This window comes from Ceratotherium simum, chromosome 15 (assembly GCF_057802395.1).
Source record: "Ceratotherium simum simum isolate JZ-2026a chromosome 15, ASM5780239v1, whole genome shotgun sequence".
NCBI lineage: Eukaryota > Metazoa > Chordata > Mammalia > Perissodactyla > Rhinocerotidae > Ceratotherium > Ceratotherium simum.
In genome coordinates this window covers 37981746-38000931 of record NC_141914.1, presented here as the reverse complement: position 1 = coordinate 38000931, position 19186 = coordinate 37981746, and the positions used below count along the sequence as shown (strand labels likewise).

Here is a 19186-nt window from a genome sequence, read left to right as displayed (position 1 = left end):
TGTTTCAGGAAAATAAGCAATAAATTATTGCTATGTGGATTTAAACATTTCTAAGAGCCTAATGTGCTGAGTGAAAACCATAAGAAAGATCTTCAAGTCTTTCATCCTTCTTATTATTCAATAAATATTTTCATTTCAATTTTTTTTTTTTTTTGGGTGTGGAAATCAGCCCTGTGCTAACGTCTGCCAATCCTCCTCTTTTTTTTTTTTTTTTTTTTTGCTGAGGAAGACTGGCCCTGGGCTAACATCCATGCCCATCTTCCTTCACTTTATATGGGATGCCACCACAGCATGGCTTGCCAAGCGGTGCATCAGTGCGCGCCCGGGATCCGAACCGGTGAACCCCGGGCTGCCGCAGCAGAGTGTGCGCACTTAACCGCTTGTGCCACTGGGCTGGCCCTCATTTCAATTTTTTGATAGCGAATACAATTTCACTTCCTTCATACCTGTAGGTACTAGGTATTTTCAGAATCTGGTGCTGCCATTTACTTTGGTGCATGTTCTATTCAAAATATATTTGGCTCTACTTGAGCAGGGACATGAAATAAAAAGTGCTGTACTTGGCAGTGTTTTGAAAATAGGACGCCTATTCCTCATATGTTGGCTTGCAAGAGTTTAACATTGTGACAGATTTACCATAATGATTTTTTTTAAATGTCTTTGAACATCATTTTTTCTTAGTTATCGTGGAAATCATGAAAATTATTTTTCGTGACAATTAATAGACTGTATTTCAGTTATTATTTCCAAATAGCGTAGATGGAGTGATGGCTGAGCATGTAACATGTATTTCATCCTTCTCAAACCCTTGCTCACAAATTACCTCTTGCCATTAGTGTTTTTTCTTTTTCATTGCCTATAAACTTTGCCTTCCTTTCTCGAATCACTTTTTGGTTGCATGATAATCACTGTATTTTTATGCTTTTATCTATTTTTAAAGTTTCAGATACCATGCAATATTAAATGTTGTAGTTTTCTACTTAACTCACTAAAAATAAGTTATTATTAAAGGTATATAAGGAAAAAACTGATGAAGAATGGTTATCTTATTTGGGAATTTACTTCACTGTTAATAAGAATTTAATATTTTGTTTCCTTCTGAAATTTGCAAATAATAATTACTTTTAAAAATTTCTTTCTCCCTTTTAGACTTTTGAAGATTTTAAAAATGACAAGCAAGCTGTAGAATATCAACAACGTATCGTGGATATTTTGTTGAAAGTAAGTATTCAAAAAATACAGGTCTTTGTGTTGATGTTTATGTTAAGAAAATTGAATTGTTTTATAGCAAATTCTAAAAGAATCTTAAGTGATATATTACAATCATTTAAAAATTTTATTATGATGTCTTTGTCTTCAAAAGTTGAATGAGATACTAATCATTCATTCAAAGAAAATTTAATGTATCTCAGCTTTAGACTGGATACTAGGATACAGGGTGCTACTCTTGAGAACTGCATATTGTGATAATTGCTATATTAGTATGATTACATGCAATAATAGAGACTAACTTCAGAGTGCTTTGAGAAAATAATTAATGTGAAGAATCTCCTTTTGTCTCATGCCATCATCCCTGTGTTGCTAAGGTAGTTTTACTGTAGTTTTCACCCTGACACCGACATGATGGGCGACACTTAAGAATGATTTGAGGCACACAAAGATGATCATCCCGGTCTGAATCTCACTAGATTCAGTCCAAAGCTATTTTGAGATTCATGCTTGTACTAATGAATGAATGCAGAGACAGATTTTTTCCTTTCCATCTGCACAGCTTCACCCAGGCCAGTTTCTTCTCGCAGTTGAAAGCTTAGAGTTTTCATCCTGTTCACTTGGCTGTAAGATAGAGATTTCTTCCTCTTAGCGACTTTTAGATGATTTTGGACAAGAGACCAAAATTAAAATGTTCTCTAGTTGTGCATAACATTAATGCATTACATTTATAATAGTTCTTTATAATTTTCAAAGCACATTTATATACATTATTTCACTTGAGCTATTTATTGACCTTGTAAGATAGGCAGTGAGGAATATGAGAACAGGATTGCTAAGCTCTCAAATAATGCCAGTTTCATCCAGGTGGCTAATATGGAGAATTTTCACCTAGATTTCCAAAATACCTTCCTAAATGGTCTCTATACCTAACCTTGTCCTCCTTTAGTTTGTGATCTTGCCTCTTCTCTACCTAATATTGTTCTATGGCTCCCCATTGGATCAGTTGGAATTAAGTTCTGCTGTGAGAGAATATTCAAATTAACAATAGTTTGATTGTGATGGGAATTCATTTTTGTCACATAAGTCTGGAAGTAGGCAACCTGATCTCGTAGAGTGGCTTCACAGACACAGATTCCTTCTGTCTTGCTGCTGTTATTCTTAGTACATGGTTTCTGTCTTTTGGTTCAAAATGGCTGCTCAGGCTCCAGCCATTACCTCTGCTTTCTAGCCAGCCTGAATGCAGAAAGAGATGAAGAAGAAAGTGTTCCCTCTCTTTAAGAAAATTTCTTAGAAGTTGTCTACAACAATTCTGCTTATATCATGTTGATCAGAACTTAGATATATGTCCCCTTAGCTGCTAAGAGAGACTGAGAAATATATTCTGTATTGTGGGTGACCATGTGTTTAGCTAAAAATGAGAGTTCTGTTCCTAAGTTAGGAGGGAAGAACAGCTGTTGGAGCACAAGTACTAGTTTCTGCCATACCCATATAAGCTGTTTAACGTAACATCCAAGATCCTTCTGTATTTTTTAGTCCCTGACTACTTCTCTATAACTGCTCCTTTCTCCTGTCCCCACCGCTACTCTGTGTCATGAACTCCTCAACCGTATTAAATTATTGGAATGCACTGAACTTTCTGTGTCATCTTTATAGCTTATGTTCTTTGCATAAGTTTTCTTTCATCCCGTCATGCCTTTTCCTTCCCTTTCTCTGCCTGGCAAATTCCTAACCATTTTCCGAGACATAACTCAAATAGCATCCATGAGAAACTGTTTTAGGATCCTCTCGCACACTTCCAGTTTGATTTAGTTGCCTCTTCCATGTGTTCATGTAAAACTTTATGCTACACTGGGCACAATGTTTGGTAATCGTTTACATGTATATTTTCCTACCTGGACTTGAGCTTCCTGTAGGTAGAGACTGTGAAGACTTTTTTTTCGGGAGGTCGTTGTTTTAACATGCCCAGAACATGTCTAGCACAATGCCTGCAACCTAGAAGATGTTCAAGAAATGTTTGCAAGTTGATTGAATTGGAATTTAAATTTAAAACTGTGCTGAATTAGAAGAGTGATCCACATGAAGAGGATAAAGCTTCATTACTGTTGGAGAATGGCTGTTGGGGAATGGCTACTCTTGTATATTGTTTTGATAGTATTTACCTTGGGTCACTTTTGAGAATGAAGAATGCACTTTTGAGGTTATTTCCTCATTTCTGGTGATAGAGTTGTACTAATTTGTTAAAGTGTACTTCTGAGGGAGCCAGTGAAAGTAGGAGTGTAGGCAGTGACCAGAGAACAGGCAAATGAGCATCAACTCTCAGGCATTATTGTGTGTGCTGAATGGCTGCAGACATAGAGGGGAAAAGCTGTTAATCTGTGACTTTGTACAGGATTGCCCCCCAAATTTTGTAAGCTCGATCTCTGAAATAGGTCAGAGAGAGGAAATGGAGAGAAGCCGAAGTTTCTAGGAGGATAACCAGTTAGACACTAGCTGAGGTGGCAAGGGAATTGGCTGTGCGTTAGAACTGTTTTCTCAAAAGGTGTTTCTAGGATCAGACAGTTAAGGAGTTTGCTTACAGAGCAAAAGGAAGCTCTACAAGCAGAGAGGAGCACTAGCCGGGCCCCAGCAGTTGAGTCCTAGATAAGGACCTGCATAGTGAAAGAGAGTGATGACTGAGTGTTTTAAAGCTGTAGAAAGCTCTTTGAATATGATAAATTGGAATTTAGGTACATACACAGATTACAACTTGAAATATCCTCATACTCGAGTAATGATTAATTATGCACTTGAGCAAGCTGATTGCTGGGCGAAAAGCAGGAAGGGTGAAAGAAGGGGCTAGACTGCTGGCAAAGGAAGAAAAGGTAGGCCAAAAGCTAGCCCCCAGGGAGTGCTTTATAAAAGGAGGAGTGTTTACTTTATCTTTGATTGGACAGTGGAGGGAGGGGACTTAGGACTTTTCTGTAGATGACACACTGTGCTATTCCCTTATTTGTTGTGGAGTTGCCTCCATAAATTTAGCTAGTCCAAAACAATACGTGGTCTTCCTTCTCAAACTTCTGCATTCTGTTTGTTAATGGCATCATTATCCTACCTGCCTGTCAGGCTCAAGATCTCTTTTTCATTCCTCCTTTAGCCGCATGTTTCCACACGTATGAATACTTGTCCTGTCTCCTCTCTCTCTGCAGTGTCTTCTGCACCTGTTGCTCCTTGTTTTCCTTGTCCCTGCCCTAGTCCGAACCCCTTAGTCTCTTCCCTGGTCCCCTGCATCTTGGTCTCTCACCTTTTCTTTCTTCCTTTGTTATTTTCTCCTGCACACTGCTGACAGGATAATTTTCCTAAGCACAATACTGATCATGATCAACTCTCTTGGTTGAACACTTTTAATAGCTCCCCAGTTTTCTGTGGAATAAATTCTAGATTCCTTGGAATGACATTTGAGGCCTAATCTTTTCTTTCAATCTAATTTCTCCCTCCTTCGCTTGCGTGCTGCTGCCTTCTAATCAAACACAAGTTTCTCCAAACATGTGTTTTCCTGTATCCATGCTTTTGCTCACTCTTCTCTCTGCCTGGATTGCTCTCTCTCCACATTTCCCTCTGTCATGGGTTCCACATGGGCTTTAAAGCTTAATTTAAAAGCTACTTTTCTCATTTCTTTTCGAATTCCCTCTCTAACCAGTTGAACTAAATTTTTCCCACTGTGCTTCCATAGTGATTTGTTCCTTTATAATAGTGTTGATCACGTTATGGCTTTTATTTAAGATGTGTTTACCTGTCTCCTTCTTAATTCCCTTGAAGGCATCTACCGTAGCATCTCACACATACTAGATACTCAGGAGATGAGAGCTCACTTAAAGCAGGGGAATGATTATGATTTGATAACTGTGTGTGGTTGTAAAAAGCCTGTTATATGAAACCATCTGTTCAAGAAACTGCTTATAGACAAGGCAGAAGCCATTCTCTTCATTGATTCGTGGGCTAGCTGACTTCTTTTCTGGGATACTTTTACTCTCACATTATCTTTTAAACCCTAAAGCAACTCCCTTCTTCCTGTGTTGGTGGGCAGATTTTTAGGAAGGTTATTAATTTAATTTAAATTAATTTGAGTAGGATTCTCTTTTAAGAACTCAAGAGGGAAATATGACTAATATTTCTTTGAAATCTGCCTCTCTGAAAATTCAGTTCTTATCCAAGTTGTGCCTAGAAGTATGCCAAAAATCACTAACATGGTTTCCTGTCAGAGTAAGCAAGTAGTTGTGCTCCTTCTCTAAATGGTATTGAACTCCTTTATTGAATTGTTGCACAGTCAATAACAGAATCTTTTCATGAGTCTTCAGTAGTGAAGCTCCCCCCCGCCATCTAATTGTATATTTTTTGTGTCAAACCAGATGGTGTATTGAATAAATGGTCTCTTTGCTCATCAGGTTATGGTGGAGAATTCAGATTTTACTCCCTCACAAGTAGGGTGTCTCTTTACATTCCTTGCCCGGCAGCTCGCAAAGCCTGACAATACCTTGTTTGTAAACAGAACCCTTTTTGATCAGGTGAGTGTTTTTAATGATGAGAGCTAGAATTGTGTTTATTCTATTTACTGTGCATAGAAAAGTTCACTAGATCACACTGTTTCTTAATAAAATAGCCTGTTGGATAGGTTTTTTTTTCAGGAAGAAGCCTGTTTGGGTTTCAGTTTGGATCTAATTAATTGTCTGGGTTTTTTTTAATAATGTTTCTGGGTACTATGACTTAGCCTAGTAACTCTGTATCGTGACTTAGCCTAGTAACTCTGTATCGTGGGAGTATGGTTTGTGGAGATGGGTTTATAAAGATTCTTTTCTCTCGATTATTGGGTTGCTCTAAATTGCCTAGAATTCTTTGCTCAAGAATTTTCCAGTGTGAGAATTACCCATATCACTGGTAGTAAGACTTTGATGTTGATCATCTGGAGGAGAGATCACTTTTAGAAAATCCAAATTCATTTACAAATGACTTTGACTCTGAAGGTCTCTCCTCATCCCAGTTAAATATCTCCCATATATCCACAGGTGGCAAAGAAAATACTTTTTATCTGGAGAAAGTTGCTAATGACTAGCATTTACGGAACACTTCATAGTGCCTGACTTGGTTCCACAGCTTTATATGTAGTATTAACTCAGTGCTCCTAATAACTCTGAAATTGGTGTAGTTGTTACCCCCATTTTGCAGATGAAGAAACTAAAGCCTGGAGAGGTTGTCATTCATCCAAGGTCATACTTAATAAGTATTATTATTAGCAATAAATGTTATCATTAAGTGTTAACAAGGTTAGCATTCAAATTCAAGTGACCTGTCCATGCTTTGCTTGGTCCATGGTATCAGGGATCTTAAATTTAAGGTATAAACGATGCTGGCTTCTAGTCATGTTTCTAAACAGTAAAGGATGTGCATAAAGTACATACTAAATTGTTGGTGTACCTGAGCCTGCTGTGGCATGTACTAGGGCCGTCAGTTGGGAAGATACTATATACCTGTGGTATTTGTTATGACTGGATGTGAATGAATTGGTGATATAGAAAGAGTAGTTATTGTTGTTTTCATTATGACAGTGTTAGGGCATGCATGCTGGTGTCCAATAAAAAAATACCTTTCTTTGACTAGGTCCTTGAATTCCTCTGTAGTCCTGACGACGACTCCCGACACTCTGAAAGACAGCAGGTATGAACTACTAGAACTCTTTTTGCTAAAGAATGGGGAAGAAGACAGAGTAAGCCAGAAAGAACCCTTCTGTGCTAAACCTCACGAAACATAAGAGGAAAATGACTTGTGCCAAACCCTAATACTATGCTAGAGAGTGGCAACCAGAAAATGGTGTGGATGGTTGTTAGAAGTACATATATAAGGAGCTTATGTCAAACTAAATTCCTAAGCAGACTGGACCTATCTTGCCTTCAGCATGACGTCAAAGAGAATACTTCATCCCTCTCCGTTATGTAGCAGCAGTTGGCGCCCATTGTATCCTGCTTTCCACCAGTTTCATTAATTTGGTAAACACTCCTGGCTGCTATGGCCCTGAACCAGAAAGGCTGCAGGATCCTGAGTATTGGGACACTCAACTTTTGGGAGTGCTCTATAGGCCCCACTGCAATAGGGCTGACCATTTCTAGAGACCAAAATCCATCTGTCCGTCCACTAGTCACTGTGAGATAGTAACTGTTTGATTACCACTTCTTTCTACTTCTGCCACTTTCTTGAGGGTCCCTTCTAGGAATAGGATTCTTTAAAAGCTTACCCATTGAGGTGAGCACTAAGAGAATCAACCTACTTAAAATTGATAGCCAGACGCTGTCAGATAAGCTACAAAAATTAAGTATTTTGAGAGCTTTGCTTATTTTTTATGGTAATAGTGCCCAGCTGGCAGGTTGAGACTCAGATAAAGAACGTGGGATGGCAACAGTGACCCCTATCTCTGTACAGCTATGGCCCAGTGACTGCTGCAGACTATCTTAGGGAAGAGAACAGCTGCTAAAATTGTGGTTGTCTCTTAAATTCTATTGAATACAAATGGTAATGTGGACCCCTCATTCTGCCCCTATTTCTCTATTGGCAGGAAAAGTGGGTTGTGGTATGCATGGTGTTGCTATATAAAATAACTTTTTAGATAAATAACTAAATTAAAATAAAAACTAAACCTAAATGTAAAAGCCAAACCCTGAAAAGTAATCATAGTATAGTAATATTCTATAATTGGGAGTCTCCTTTAAGATTGTCTAGTTTTTTTTCCTGCTCATTTTAGAAATATAGAAAAATGAAGAAGTTGCTCAAGGTCACAACTAAGATTAGAACCCAGTTCCTTCCTTTCTAATCCAGCACTCTTTCCCTTGTACTGTTTGTTATGTATAAAAATTGGTTTATGCAGCATTTTTTTAGTATTTTCCAGTGGTATGCTGATGAAAGTTTAACACTGGCCTCCCAGGTGTAGTTCTGATACGAATGCTGGTTGATATTTTCATTTATGTAAATGAATAAGACAAAAGTGCAACAGTGAAAGCCTGTTAGAACTTCACTCATTCGTCAATAAAGTGACTTCTTTGCCAAATCAGATAACAGTTTTTGAATACCTGTACTGGAAAAATAATTTCTTAATTTTTTTGTGCTATTCACAATGTAATGACTACTACATGTACATTTTTAGGTTTGATTGCCTTATTAACATTATCTCCATCACTTACTTAACGAGGGTTTGGCAAAGTTTTTCTATAAAGGGCCAAAGAGTAAATATTGTAGGCGTTGTGGGTCACAGGTCATCTCTGTCACGTATGTTTCTTTGTTTGTTTTACAACCCTTTAAAAATGTAACAAGCCCTGATTTACAACATTTGCCAATTTCCATGGTGTAAGTACTGCCACCGTGGGTGATTTCAACCTACCAACATGATGTCACTGAACATGGAGTTGGGAACAGATGCTCAATACTGCACCGTTAGTGATACTTCCACCATACAGATACAGTTACAGAAACTAACCTCGAGAGCATATGTAGTGAAATAATTAGGAAGTAATGAGTTTTTGAGTATTAATTACTTCTGTTTTTAAGTTTATTTAATTTTAAGTTTATACAATTTTTTAACAATGGCCGTGTTTAACCAACCAGCTTACAAAATTCCTGAAAATTTAAAAATCAGCTCTAGTGAGTTGGTAAGACTGGCTCCAGCCAATGGCTTTTCTGTTATTTTTTTCCAAATTGAGGCTTCCAGCAGATGAGATTCACTCCCTAGTTGTGCTATATAACAGTACATTATAGTACTCGAAATCGATTCAGTTAGGGTTCTGAAATGTAAAGTTTGGTTAGAAGACCTTTTCTTTTCTGCTGTTTTTTTTTTAACTTGAAAGTAATCAATTTCCTGTGTTAGAAAAATGCTTTGTTAAATGGTTCCCTGGAGTTCTGAGAAGGATCGTGTCACTCTGGATCTTGAACTTAAATACAGGAGAGAGTTTTCTCATATTGCTCTAATGACCATGTAATGATTCTATTGTGTTTTGAGATTTATTTAAAAATCTTGATGAATCAATCTCAACATCCTAGTCACCTTTTTTATTCAGCTACTTAGTGTGGTAAAAATTATATAAACCCCAATGTTTTCATTTTTTATTGTGATAAAATATATATACCATAAAATTTGTCACTTTAAATGTACAATTCAGTGGCATTCAGTATATTCGCATTGTTATGTAGCCATCACCACCATCCATCTTCAGAACTTTATCTTCCCAAACTGGAACTCTGTACCCATTAAACAATAACTCCCCATTACCTCCTCTCCCAGTTCTTGGCAACTACCGTTCAATTCTCTGTCTCTATGAATTGGACTACTTTAGATACTTCATGTAAGTGGGAATCATACAGTATTTGTCCTTTTGTGACTGGTTTATTTCACTTAGCATAATGTTTTTAAGGTTATTCATGTTGTGGCATGTGTCAGAATTTCATTCCCTTTTAAGGCTGAATAATACTCTATTATATGTATATACCATATTTTGTATATCCGTTCATCGATTGATGGACATTTATGTTGTTTTCACCTTTTGGCTTTTGTGAATAATGCTACTATGAAAAACTCCAATGTTTAATTAGAAAAATTAACATGGATACTGCCTGTAAACAACAGATTTTATAAGAACCATAAGACAAAAAAGTACCAGACAAAAATTAACTTCTTGAAAGAATATATATGGACACTTTTAGCTTAGTGGAGGGTCAATTAGATATTCTAATAAGGCTTTATTTGTAAACACTGTGGCATTCCTTCTATGTTTGAAAAATAGGACCATTTATCTTTTTATAAGACTTAAATACAATATGATCAACATTATAATGGCAGTCTAACCTCTTGTGTATGTGAAGGCCTGGGCAAAACATCAGCAAGTAATAAGACAAAAGAAAAAAAGTTACGGGTCGCATGGCTGAATGGACTCTTAAAGAGCATAAATAAAGTCGATTCCAAAGTGTTTTTCCTCATTTATTTTAAATGTTCAGGTCCTTTTAGAATTGCTGCAGGCTGGAGGCATAGTTCAATTTGAAGAGAGTCGGCTCATCCGTATGGCAGAAAAAGCAGAGTTGTAAGTTGTTTTGAAGCTATATATTAGTTCCCGTAGAACTATTAAATTACATTTCTCTAACTTGAAGCCCAGTTTATTGATACATTGCTGGTTTTTAAATTAATAAAGGCTATGCAAATAACAAGAAAAAAACCTAAGTGTGAAAGTTTTTGCCTTTCAAGTCTAGAAATTAGTAAAATTTGCAGAAATTGACAGCGAGTAAATTTGAAGTGTTTGTACATTTGTTTTAGTATGAAAATGAAACGGCAGTCATGATTTATTATTTTAGGGTTTTTTATTTACTTAAAATTTCCATGGTATTTCATAGATTTTTGACAGTTATTTATATATATTGTAAACAATGCAGAATTTAACATAGTAAATAGGATGCAATATGTTAGGACTACTATTTATCTAGTTTGACTATTTCATTTGACATATTTAATTCTGAACAGAGAAACTTCATATAATTAATTGATATCTAATATATTAACTATTTTTATGTGACATGTTGTTGCTGCTTTAATATTTATTTAGTACCCAGCTTTGAAATTTCTTATAAACATAGTATTCAGCAGCATCTTAAACCTATATTTAGAGGAATGGCAGATACTCATCTCCCTTAGATACTACAACTTCCTTTAACAGTAGAAATCACATCCACTATATTCCTTTTCGTTAATACTAACCTCTACACCTAAGCACGCTTCTCAAAACAATGAGCAAATAACCACCTGCCTGTTTTGTTCACTGAAGTTCTTCCTTTTGTGTTCTAGCTATCAAATTTGTGAGTTTATGTATGAGCGAGAACACCAATATGACAAAATTATTGATTGCTACTTACGTGACCCACTAAGAGAGGTGAGTTAAGAGACTACTCTGCCCTTTTTTCTTACTCAGTCCCTCCCACCCCCATCAAGTAGAAATAACTATTCAGTAGGTATAAATATTCAGTAGAAATATTTGGACATGTGTTTGCTGATTGAAGGTTTTCTTCATTTATTCAACAGGTGTTTTTTTGAGTGCCCGCTATTAGCCAAGTATACATTGATAATTAAAACAGATTTAGTTCCGGCAATTTTAGAAGTTATAGTTTAGTGATGAAGAGTGACAGTAAGAAAACCAAATATATACAGTAGTCCCCCCTTATTCACGATTTCACTTTCCATAGTTTCAGCTACCTGTGGTCAATGGGGGTCCGAAAATATTAAAGGGAAAATTCCAGAAATAAACAATTCATAAGTTTTCAATTGTGTACCATTCTGAGTAGTGTGATGAAATCTCATGCTGGCCTGCTCCATCCTGCCCAGGAGGTGAATCATCGCTTTGTCCAGCATATCCACGCTGTAAATGCTACCAGCCTACTAGTCACCTAGTAGCCCTCTTGGTTATCAGATCTACTTTCATGGTATAGTAGTGCTTGTGTTCAAGTAACCCTTATTTTACCTGATAATGGCCCCAAAGTGTAAGAGTAGTGATGCTGGCAGTTCACATATACCAAAGAGAAGCCATAATGTACTTCCTTTAAGTGAAAAGGTGTAAGTTCTCAACTTAATAAGGGAAGAAAAAATATCATATGCTGAGGTTGCTAAGATCTATGGTAACTTTTATTAAAGTATATTGTCATAGGGGGCCGGCCCCATGGCTTAGAGGTTAAGTGAGCACGCTCCGCTACTGGCGGCCCAGGTTCGGATCCCGGGCGCGCACCGACGCACTGCTTGTCTGGCCATGCTGAGGCAGCGTCCCACATACAGCAGCTAGAAGGATGTGCAACTATGACATACAACTATCTACTGGGGCTTTGGGGAGAGAAAGGGAAAAAAAGGAGGAGGATTGGCAATAGATGTTAGCTCAGGGCCGGTCTTCCTCAGCAAAAAAGAGGAGGATTGGCATGGATGTTAGCTCAGGGCTGATCTTCCTCACACACAAAAAAAAAAGTATATTGTCATAATTGTTCTTATCTATCATTAGTTGTCATTAATCTCTTACTGTGCCTAATTTATAAATTAAACTTGATCATAGGAAAAGTTTATAAAAAGAAAAGTTTGTACAAAAAAAGTTCGTATGTATAGGAAAAAACATAGTATATGTAGGGTTTGGTATTATCCGCAGTTTTAGGCATCTCCTGGGGGTCATGGAACGTATCCCCCATGGATAAAGGGAGATTTTATAATTACTACTGTAATTACAAATTGTGATGAGTGCTAGAGAAGAGAAACTGGGTGCAACTTTAGAGGATAATGGGAGAACTGACTTATACAGAGCAGCCAGGGAAGGAATCTCAGAGGCATTGACATATAAACTGAGTTTTGGAATTTGAGAAGAAGCCAGTCAAGCAAAGAGCCAATGGAAAAGTGTTTCAAGATAGGGAACAGTATATGCAAAGGCCCTGAGGTAGGGAAAAATTTTCATGTGTTGAAGGAACTGAATAGAGGTGGTATAAATGAAGCAAAGATCGGTATAAGTGGAGCATAATAGACAAGGCCAAGGGTGATTTGAGATAAAATTTGGAATGTGGACAGGGACCACCAAAAACAAAAGTATGATATTCTCTCCTTAGATTAATGAAATTGAGACCAAAATTAATTGGAACAGATTTGCAACTTCTAAGAGTCTACCCTAAACTTGAGACAATTACTCTTTCTCTTGAGTGTCAGTTTTCCGTCAGTTAACTATCTCCAAATGTTTTTCTATTTCCAAATAATAGATATTTACCAAAACTGCTACAAATAGTAGATAGTGACTAACTATTGCTTGAGTGAGTAAAAGAATAAATTATGTTGTCTTGTGCTCTTCAGGAAGAAGTCTTTAACTACATTCACGATATCTTATCCATTCCTGGACACAGTGCAGAGGAGAAGCAGTCTGTATGGCAGAAGGCAATGGATCATATTGAGGTGCTGATTCAACAAAACTTTTTAAACTTGCCCATTTGAATGGATATCTCCCAAATTAACTTTATGCTAACTAAGCAATGGCGGGTGTCATATTATTAAGTTGATTTACTTGAGGATTAACATCTTTTTCAAATAATTTATTCCACCTGTTTGTACTCATAACATGTCATATACAATTTACTATATCATGACTTCTGAAAATAACACACGTTCAGTCAGCTGGCTGACAAGCTGAAATATTAGTGGGTTTTTACGTTCTGAGAGTACTACTGGGCTTTTCCCTAATACACGTTGGGAGCCATTCCCACTCATCACCCAAGGGAATTCTAGAAACACTACTGCAATGAGTTGTTTTCTCTCATGTATTTCCCTTCCTTATGTAACACGACGATGATTCTGATTTTGTTTATGCATGCTGTTTTACAAAAATGCAAGAGTTTACTTTGAAACAAAAAGTTCTTTTTAAAAACCATGCTTATAGATGCCTACATGGAGAGACCAATACATGTGTGACGAACGTGTGATCAGAATGCATTATGAAAACGGGCCCGAAAATCTCTCCTCACTTTAGTTCGCTTAGGTTCATAACATACAATGTACCTCAGAAACCAACAGAGCTGGCAGGTTTGCCGAAATCTATTCTGTTTTACGGGGCACTGATTATTGAAAAAAATAGTAACAAAAGATGCTGAGATAATCCTAGTTTTGGATCTAAGAGGTTCTCTCCTTCTCCTTGTAGCAAGAATCACGTGATACGGTAACCTCTGGTGATGGGTTTAGAGATGTAGTGAAAGATATGATTATTCAACATGTTTTAAAATTTTTTGTACATATGAAAAATGATAAGAAAGCATGAGCTCTGAAACTTGGATAAAACGTTGTATGTGATGTGAATACTTTATTCTAGTTCCTGATGGTTGTAAGAAAGATAGAAATGTGAACAGCATCTTATGTGAAACATCTGGTGTGAAAGGTGGTGCAGTCAGTCATCAGAAGTGTGGTCTGAAGTAATTTCCATGCTTTCATCTATGGGATTGAGAACATATATATGTTATTTAATATTATCATATTCCTGCTAACAACAAGATGAATATATCTTGGTGAAGGAACCCAAGGAAACTTCTCCTATTTCAAGTTGTCTCTTTTTTCCTTTAATCATTTTGTATTCTTTTTCCTTTCATCATTCTCTTTAAGTCTCCATAGTTACATTACGGCCCATTCTTCATTTCTCTTCATCTGCATTATGCAGTGGTTTTAGCACATGGACTCCAGACATCCAAAAATGAAGCTGTCTCTCTCTACATAATGTGAAATGTGATGAATTAATCAATGAGCAAACAAATTACTCAGCAGAAAACTCATACTGGAGAAGCAAGAAGTATTTTTGCCACACAACAGTTATTTCTGCTGTTTTTCCCACATCTGCACATTTTTTCACCTTGAACTTTTTAATATCTCTTAAGGCCACAATTACAGATATATAGACATTTTGTTCAAGACTTCTGTGGCTTCAGTAATGTAAACAAAATCAACATTAAATATGTAGGGGGAAAAGTCTCATCATAAAGTTTTTGGACAGTATACACTGTGTATAGATTAGTGGTTCTTAACACTTTTGCAGCTGTAGACCTCTTTTGAGAATCTAATGAAAGATTTGGACCTGTGCCTCATAATATTCTGCATGTGCTCAGATACATAATGTTGTTTACAGTTTCAGGGATCCACAGATGCCCTAAAAGCCATTCTTAGGTTGGGTTTGTGGATTCCAGGTCGAGAAATTCTAGTTTAGATGGTTTTTCCAATATAAATAAAACATGTTTCATTAGATTCTTTAAAATATTTCTTAGTTCGAAATATAAAAGACATCCAAAAAAGTGCATAAAGCAAATGTAGAGTTTAATAAAAAATTACAAAGCAAACATCCCAGGCCGAGATCAAGAAATAGAGTTATTTCCAGTATCCTAGACTATTCCCATGTATCCTTTGCTGATCGCCATCCCCTGCCTCTCCTATTATGCCTGTTATCCTGATTTTTCTGATAATTTCTTGCCTTTCTATATCCTGTTATACACATGCCTGCATCCCAAAAAATATATTGTTTTGTTTTGCCTGTTTCTGAACTTTATGCAATTGAAGTTATACTTTGTATTTTCTTTTTTTTCCTCAGTATTTTGAGAAGTTTGTGTATTTTGATCTAGGTAGCTGTGGTTCACTTTTATTGTTGTATTCCATTTTACAGGCTATCACAGTTTATCAGTTCTACTGTTAATGGACATTTCAGTTGTTTCTAGGTTTTGGCTATTAAAAATAGTCCATCCATGGGGCTGGCCCAGTGGTGTAGTGGTTAAGTTCGCACACTCTGCTTCGGTGGCCTGGGGTTTGCAGGTTCGAATCCCGGCCGCAAACCTATGTACTGATCATCAAGCCATGTGTGGCAGCGTCCCACATACAAAATGGAGGAGGATGGGCACAGATGTTAGCTCAGGGCTAATCTTCCTCAGCAAAAAGAGGAAGATTGGCAACAGATGTTAGCTCAGAGCCAATCTTCCTCACACACACACAAAAAATAGTCCATCCATGATCGTTCGTATGTATGCATCTTGAACACCACATGCATTTTTCCAGGGTAGTGGGTCTCAGTTTGATCCCCAGTCCAGCATTACAGCATCAGCTGAGAACTTAATAGAAATGTAGCTTCAGTGTTTTCCACAGACCTACTGAATGAGAAACTCTGGGAGTGGGGCCCAGCAATATGGTTTAATAAGCCCTACAGGTGATTTTTATGCAGCTAACTTTGATAATCTCAGCTCTAGGGTCTATAATTGCCAATTAATTAGGATAAATTTCCTTTGTGTAATGTACCTGTTCAAGTTTTTTGCTCGTTTTTCTATTAGAATGTCTTTTGTACTCATTGATTTGTAGGAGTTCTTTATGTATCCTGGATGTTAGTCTCTTTTCAGAGATATGTGTTATGAATATCTTCTTCCACTCTGTAGCTTTTTTCTATGGATCTTTTTTTTTTTTTTTTTTTTCCCACTGAGGAAGATTCACCCTGAGCTAACATCCGTTGCCAATCTTCCTCTTTTTTTGGCTTGAGGAAGATGAGCCCTGAGCTAACATCTGTGCCAGTCTTCCCCTATTTTGTATGTGGGTTGCTGCCACAGCATGGCTGACAAGTGGTGTAGGTCCATGCCCAGGATCTGAACCTGTGAACCCAGGCAGCTGAAGTGGAGCATGCCAAACTTAGCCATTATGCCATGGGGCTGGCCCCTATGCTTCTTTTTAAGAAAAGGTTTGTTTTTTTTTTTTCAAGTAGTCAATATAATCATTTTTTTCCTTCTGTACTGAAGTCCTCCTCCTATATTATTGTCTAAATGCTTTCTTGGTTTTTTTCATCTTTAAATCTTAGGTCCACCTAAAAGCAGTTTTTGTATATGTTGTGAGGTAGGGGAGGTCCAATTAATTTTTTAAATATGGATGCCCAATTTTCCCAGCAACAGTTATTTTAAAGGGTTGCCATTCCCCATTGCTCAGCAGTGCTACTTTGTCATAAGTATATCAAGGATCTGTATACTTGGTCTGTTTTTCTGGACCCTCTTCTGTTTCATTGGTCTATTTTTCTCTGCATCAGTACCTTACTATTTTAAATATTGTTGCTTTATAGTAGTCTTGATATCTTTAAGAGAATATCGGCTGCTCTTGACCTTTTATACTTCCAAATACATTGTAGAATCAGCTTGTCAAGTTCCACCAAAAAATTTTCTTAACCTTATGATTCTGACAGGAATTGCATTGAATCTCTCAATCATTGTGAATTTAATTGACGTCTTTACAATATTGAGTCTTCCAATCTGTAACCATATGGTATAACCCTTTAGCCAATATGTTTCTCTAAAGTTTTATAATTTTCTCTGTAGAGATTTTCCATCCTTTGTTAGATTTACTGTCAAACTTTATATTTTTTAGCATAAAAATGCTATTGTTAACGATATTTTTAAAAATTTTAATTCCAACATAAGTACTTTGTTTACTATAAAGATTTTTATGGAAATCTTCTATTTCTAGTATGCTAACAGTTTTCTCCTGAATGAATTTTATCATCTTTTCTACCTTATTCTGTTTTTGGAGTAAATTTTATGGATATAAACCAGCCTTGAATTCTGGGATAAATGTAACTTGATCCTAACATATTATCCTTTATATTGTTGGATATTGATTTTATTTAGGATGTTTATATCAATGTTCATGATTAAGATTGATCTGTAATATTCCTTTTGGGTTTAGATATCAAAATTTTGCTAGCCTTATACAATGAGCTGAAGAAGTTTCCTTTTTTTTTCTTTTTTAACTCATTTTCTTTTCTCCCTAAAGCCCCAGTACGTAGTTGTATATTCTAGTTGTAGGTCCTTCTAGTTCTTCTTTGTGAGCCGCCTCCACAGCATGGCTACTGATAGAAGAATGATGTGGTTCCATACCCGGGAACCAAACCCGGGCTGCTGAAGCAGAGCGTGCTGAACTTTAACCACTAGGCCATTAGGGCTGGCTCAAGAACTTTCCTTTTTTTCTATCTCTGTAAGAGATTAATTAATGTTGGAATTATTTCTTCCTTAAATGGTTCCTAGAACTTAGTGAAGCTATTTGGTACTGGGGTTTTCCATAGGGAAAGATTTTTGACTATTCATTAAATTTCTTGAGTGGTTAAAAATTAATGCAGGTTATCTATTTCTTAAGTCAGTTTATTAAATTATATTTTTCTAGGAATTTATGCATTTTGTCTAAAATTTCAAATTTTTGACATATGTTAATTCATAATAGTTTCTTATCTTTCTGTTGTCCACAGATCAGTAGTAATATCCCCTTTTTCATTTGTGATATTGATTAGTGGTGCCTTCTCTGTGTTGAGATGTATAAAAGTAGTATAAACTACAGTTATTTATGTCAGCTACTTATTATTAATCTACAAATACTAACACAATTATTAGATATATCATGAATATTTCAGTCACAATAACTTATTGAACTTTTATTTGACAATACGCTATGTTGATCTATAGATGGTTTTTGCATTTTAGCCATGTAACATGCAATTGGAAAGGTAGGATAATAGGTCACAGAAACCTAATAAGAAGAGAGTTTCAAGAAGAAAAGGATGGCCATAAGTGTCTGGGAAAGGGCAGATTGGAAGTCTTAGATTTGACAGAAATAGATCTTATTAACAGTGGTCAACCTCTTAGTCTCATTTAAGACTCATGACCTTAGTTGATTTCTTAAGACAATTCTAGACAATTCTAGTTTCAGATTCACCAAGCATCAGAAGTAAAGTTTTAGAATTCTTAGCCAGGAAAATTGCAACTATGTTCTCTTTTTCATTTCTTCAAGTTATTAGTTTAAGCTCAACAGTGAAATCCTCTCATAGGGAGTTTGGGAAGCTTTTGTTCCTCCTGTTCATCCTGTAGATATCATGGCCTAGTTCCAGAGTTTTAGTGCTTTCATTTTCTAAGGATTCTGAATTACCTTTTATATCAAAATCGGATTTTTTACATGGCATATTTCTAGTTTTTCTCATTTGCAACATGCCTTTAAATTGAGGCCTTATATCAAGGCCTCCTGAAATGCAGTGTAGAAGCTCATGAAAATACTGAGGTAGGTGATCATGCTTCACTTATTTGGAAATTCCATTTAAATTTAACATTAAAGGTCATTTTATCTTTTTTTTTCACTCCAGGAACTTGTGTCCCTGAGGCCCTGTAAAGCTGCAGAGCTGGTTGCTACTCACTTTTCTGAACAAATTGAAACAGTTGTTAAAAAACTTCAGGTAAGTATTGCAAAAACATATTGGGAAGAAGCATCTAGTGGAGAGACAATTATTGAATAGCTACCAAAGTGCTTTTGGTTGTAGTAATTTCTTCAATTGATAGTTGCCATTTAATAGCAGTTTCTACACATTGTGTGTGTGTGTGTGTGTTTGGGAGTACTTGTGTGATGATCTCTGAGTTTGGAAGTGAGGGA

At 36.4% G+C, this 19186-nt stretch overlaps 1 protein-coding gene across 2 annotated transcripts in view; it reads left to right on the top strand.

The window, feature by feature from the left end:
- VPS8 (VPS8 subunit of CORVET complex) overlaps positions 1 to 19186 on the top strand; it is a 244235-nt gene that overhangs the window by 129110 nt on the left and 95939 nt on the right. For both annotated transcript variants that reach the window (XM_014783113.2, XM_087439905.1), the window contains exons 28-34: positions 1150 to 1221; positions 5634 to 5753; positions 6844 to 6900; positions 10219 to 10301; positions 11057 to 11141; positions 13079 to 13177; positions 18903 to 18992. In XM_014783113.2, the coding sequence (XP_014638599.1) occupies positions 1150 to 1221; positions 5634 to 5753; positions 6844 to 6900; positions 10219 to 10301; positions 11057 to 11141; positions 13079 to 13177; positions 18903 to 18992 (606 nt within the window). The remainder of the gene's footprint in view (positions 1 to 1149; positions 1222 to 5633; positions 5754 to 6843; positions 6901 to 10218; positions 10302 to 11056; positions 11142 to 13078; positions 13178 to 18902; positions 18993 to 19186) is intronic.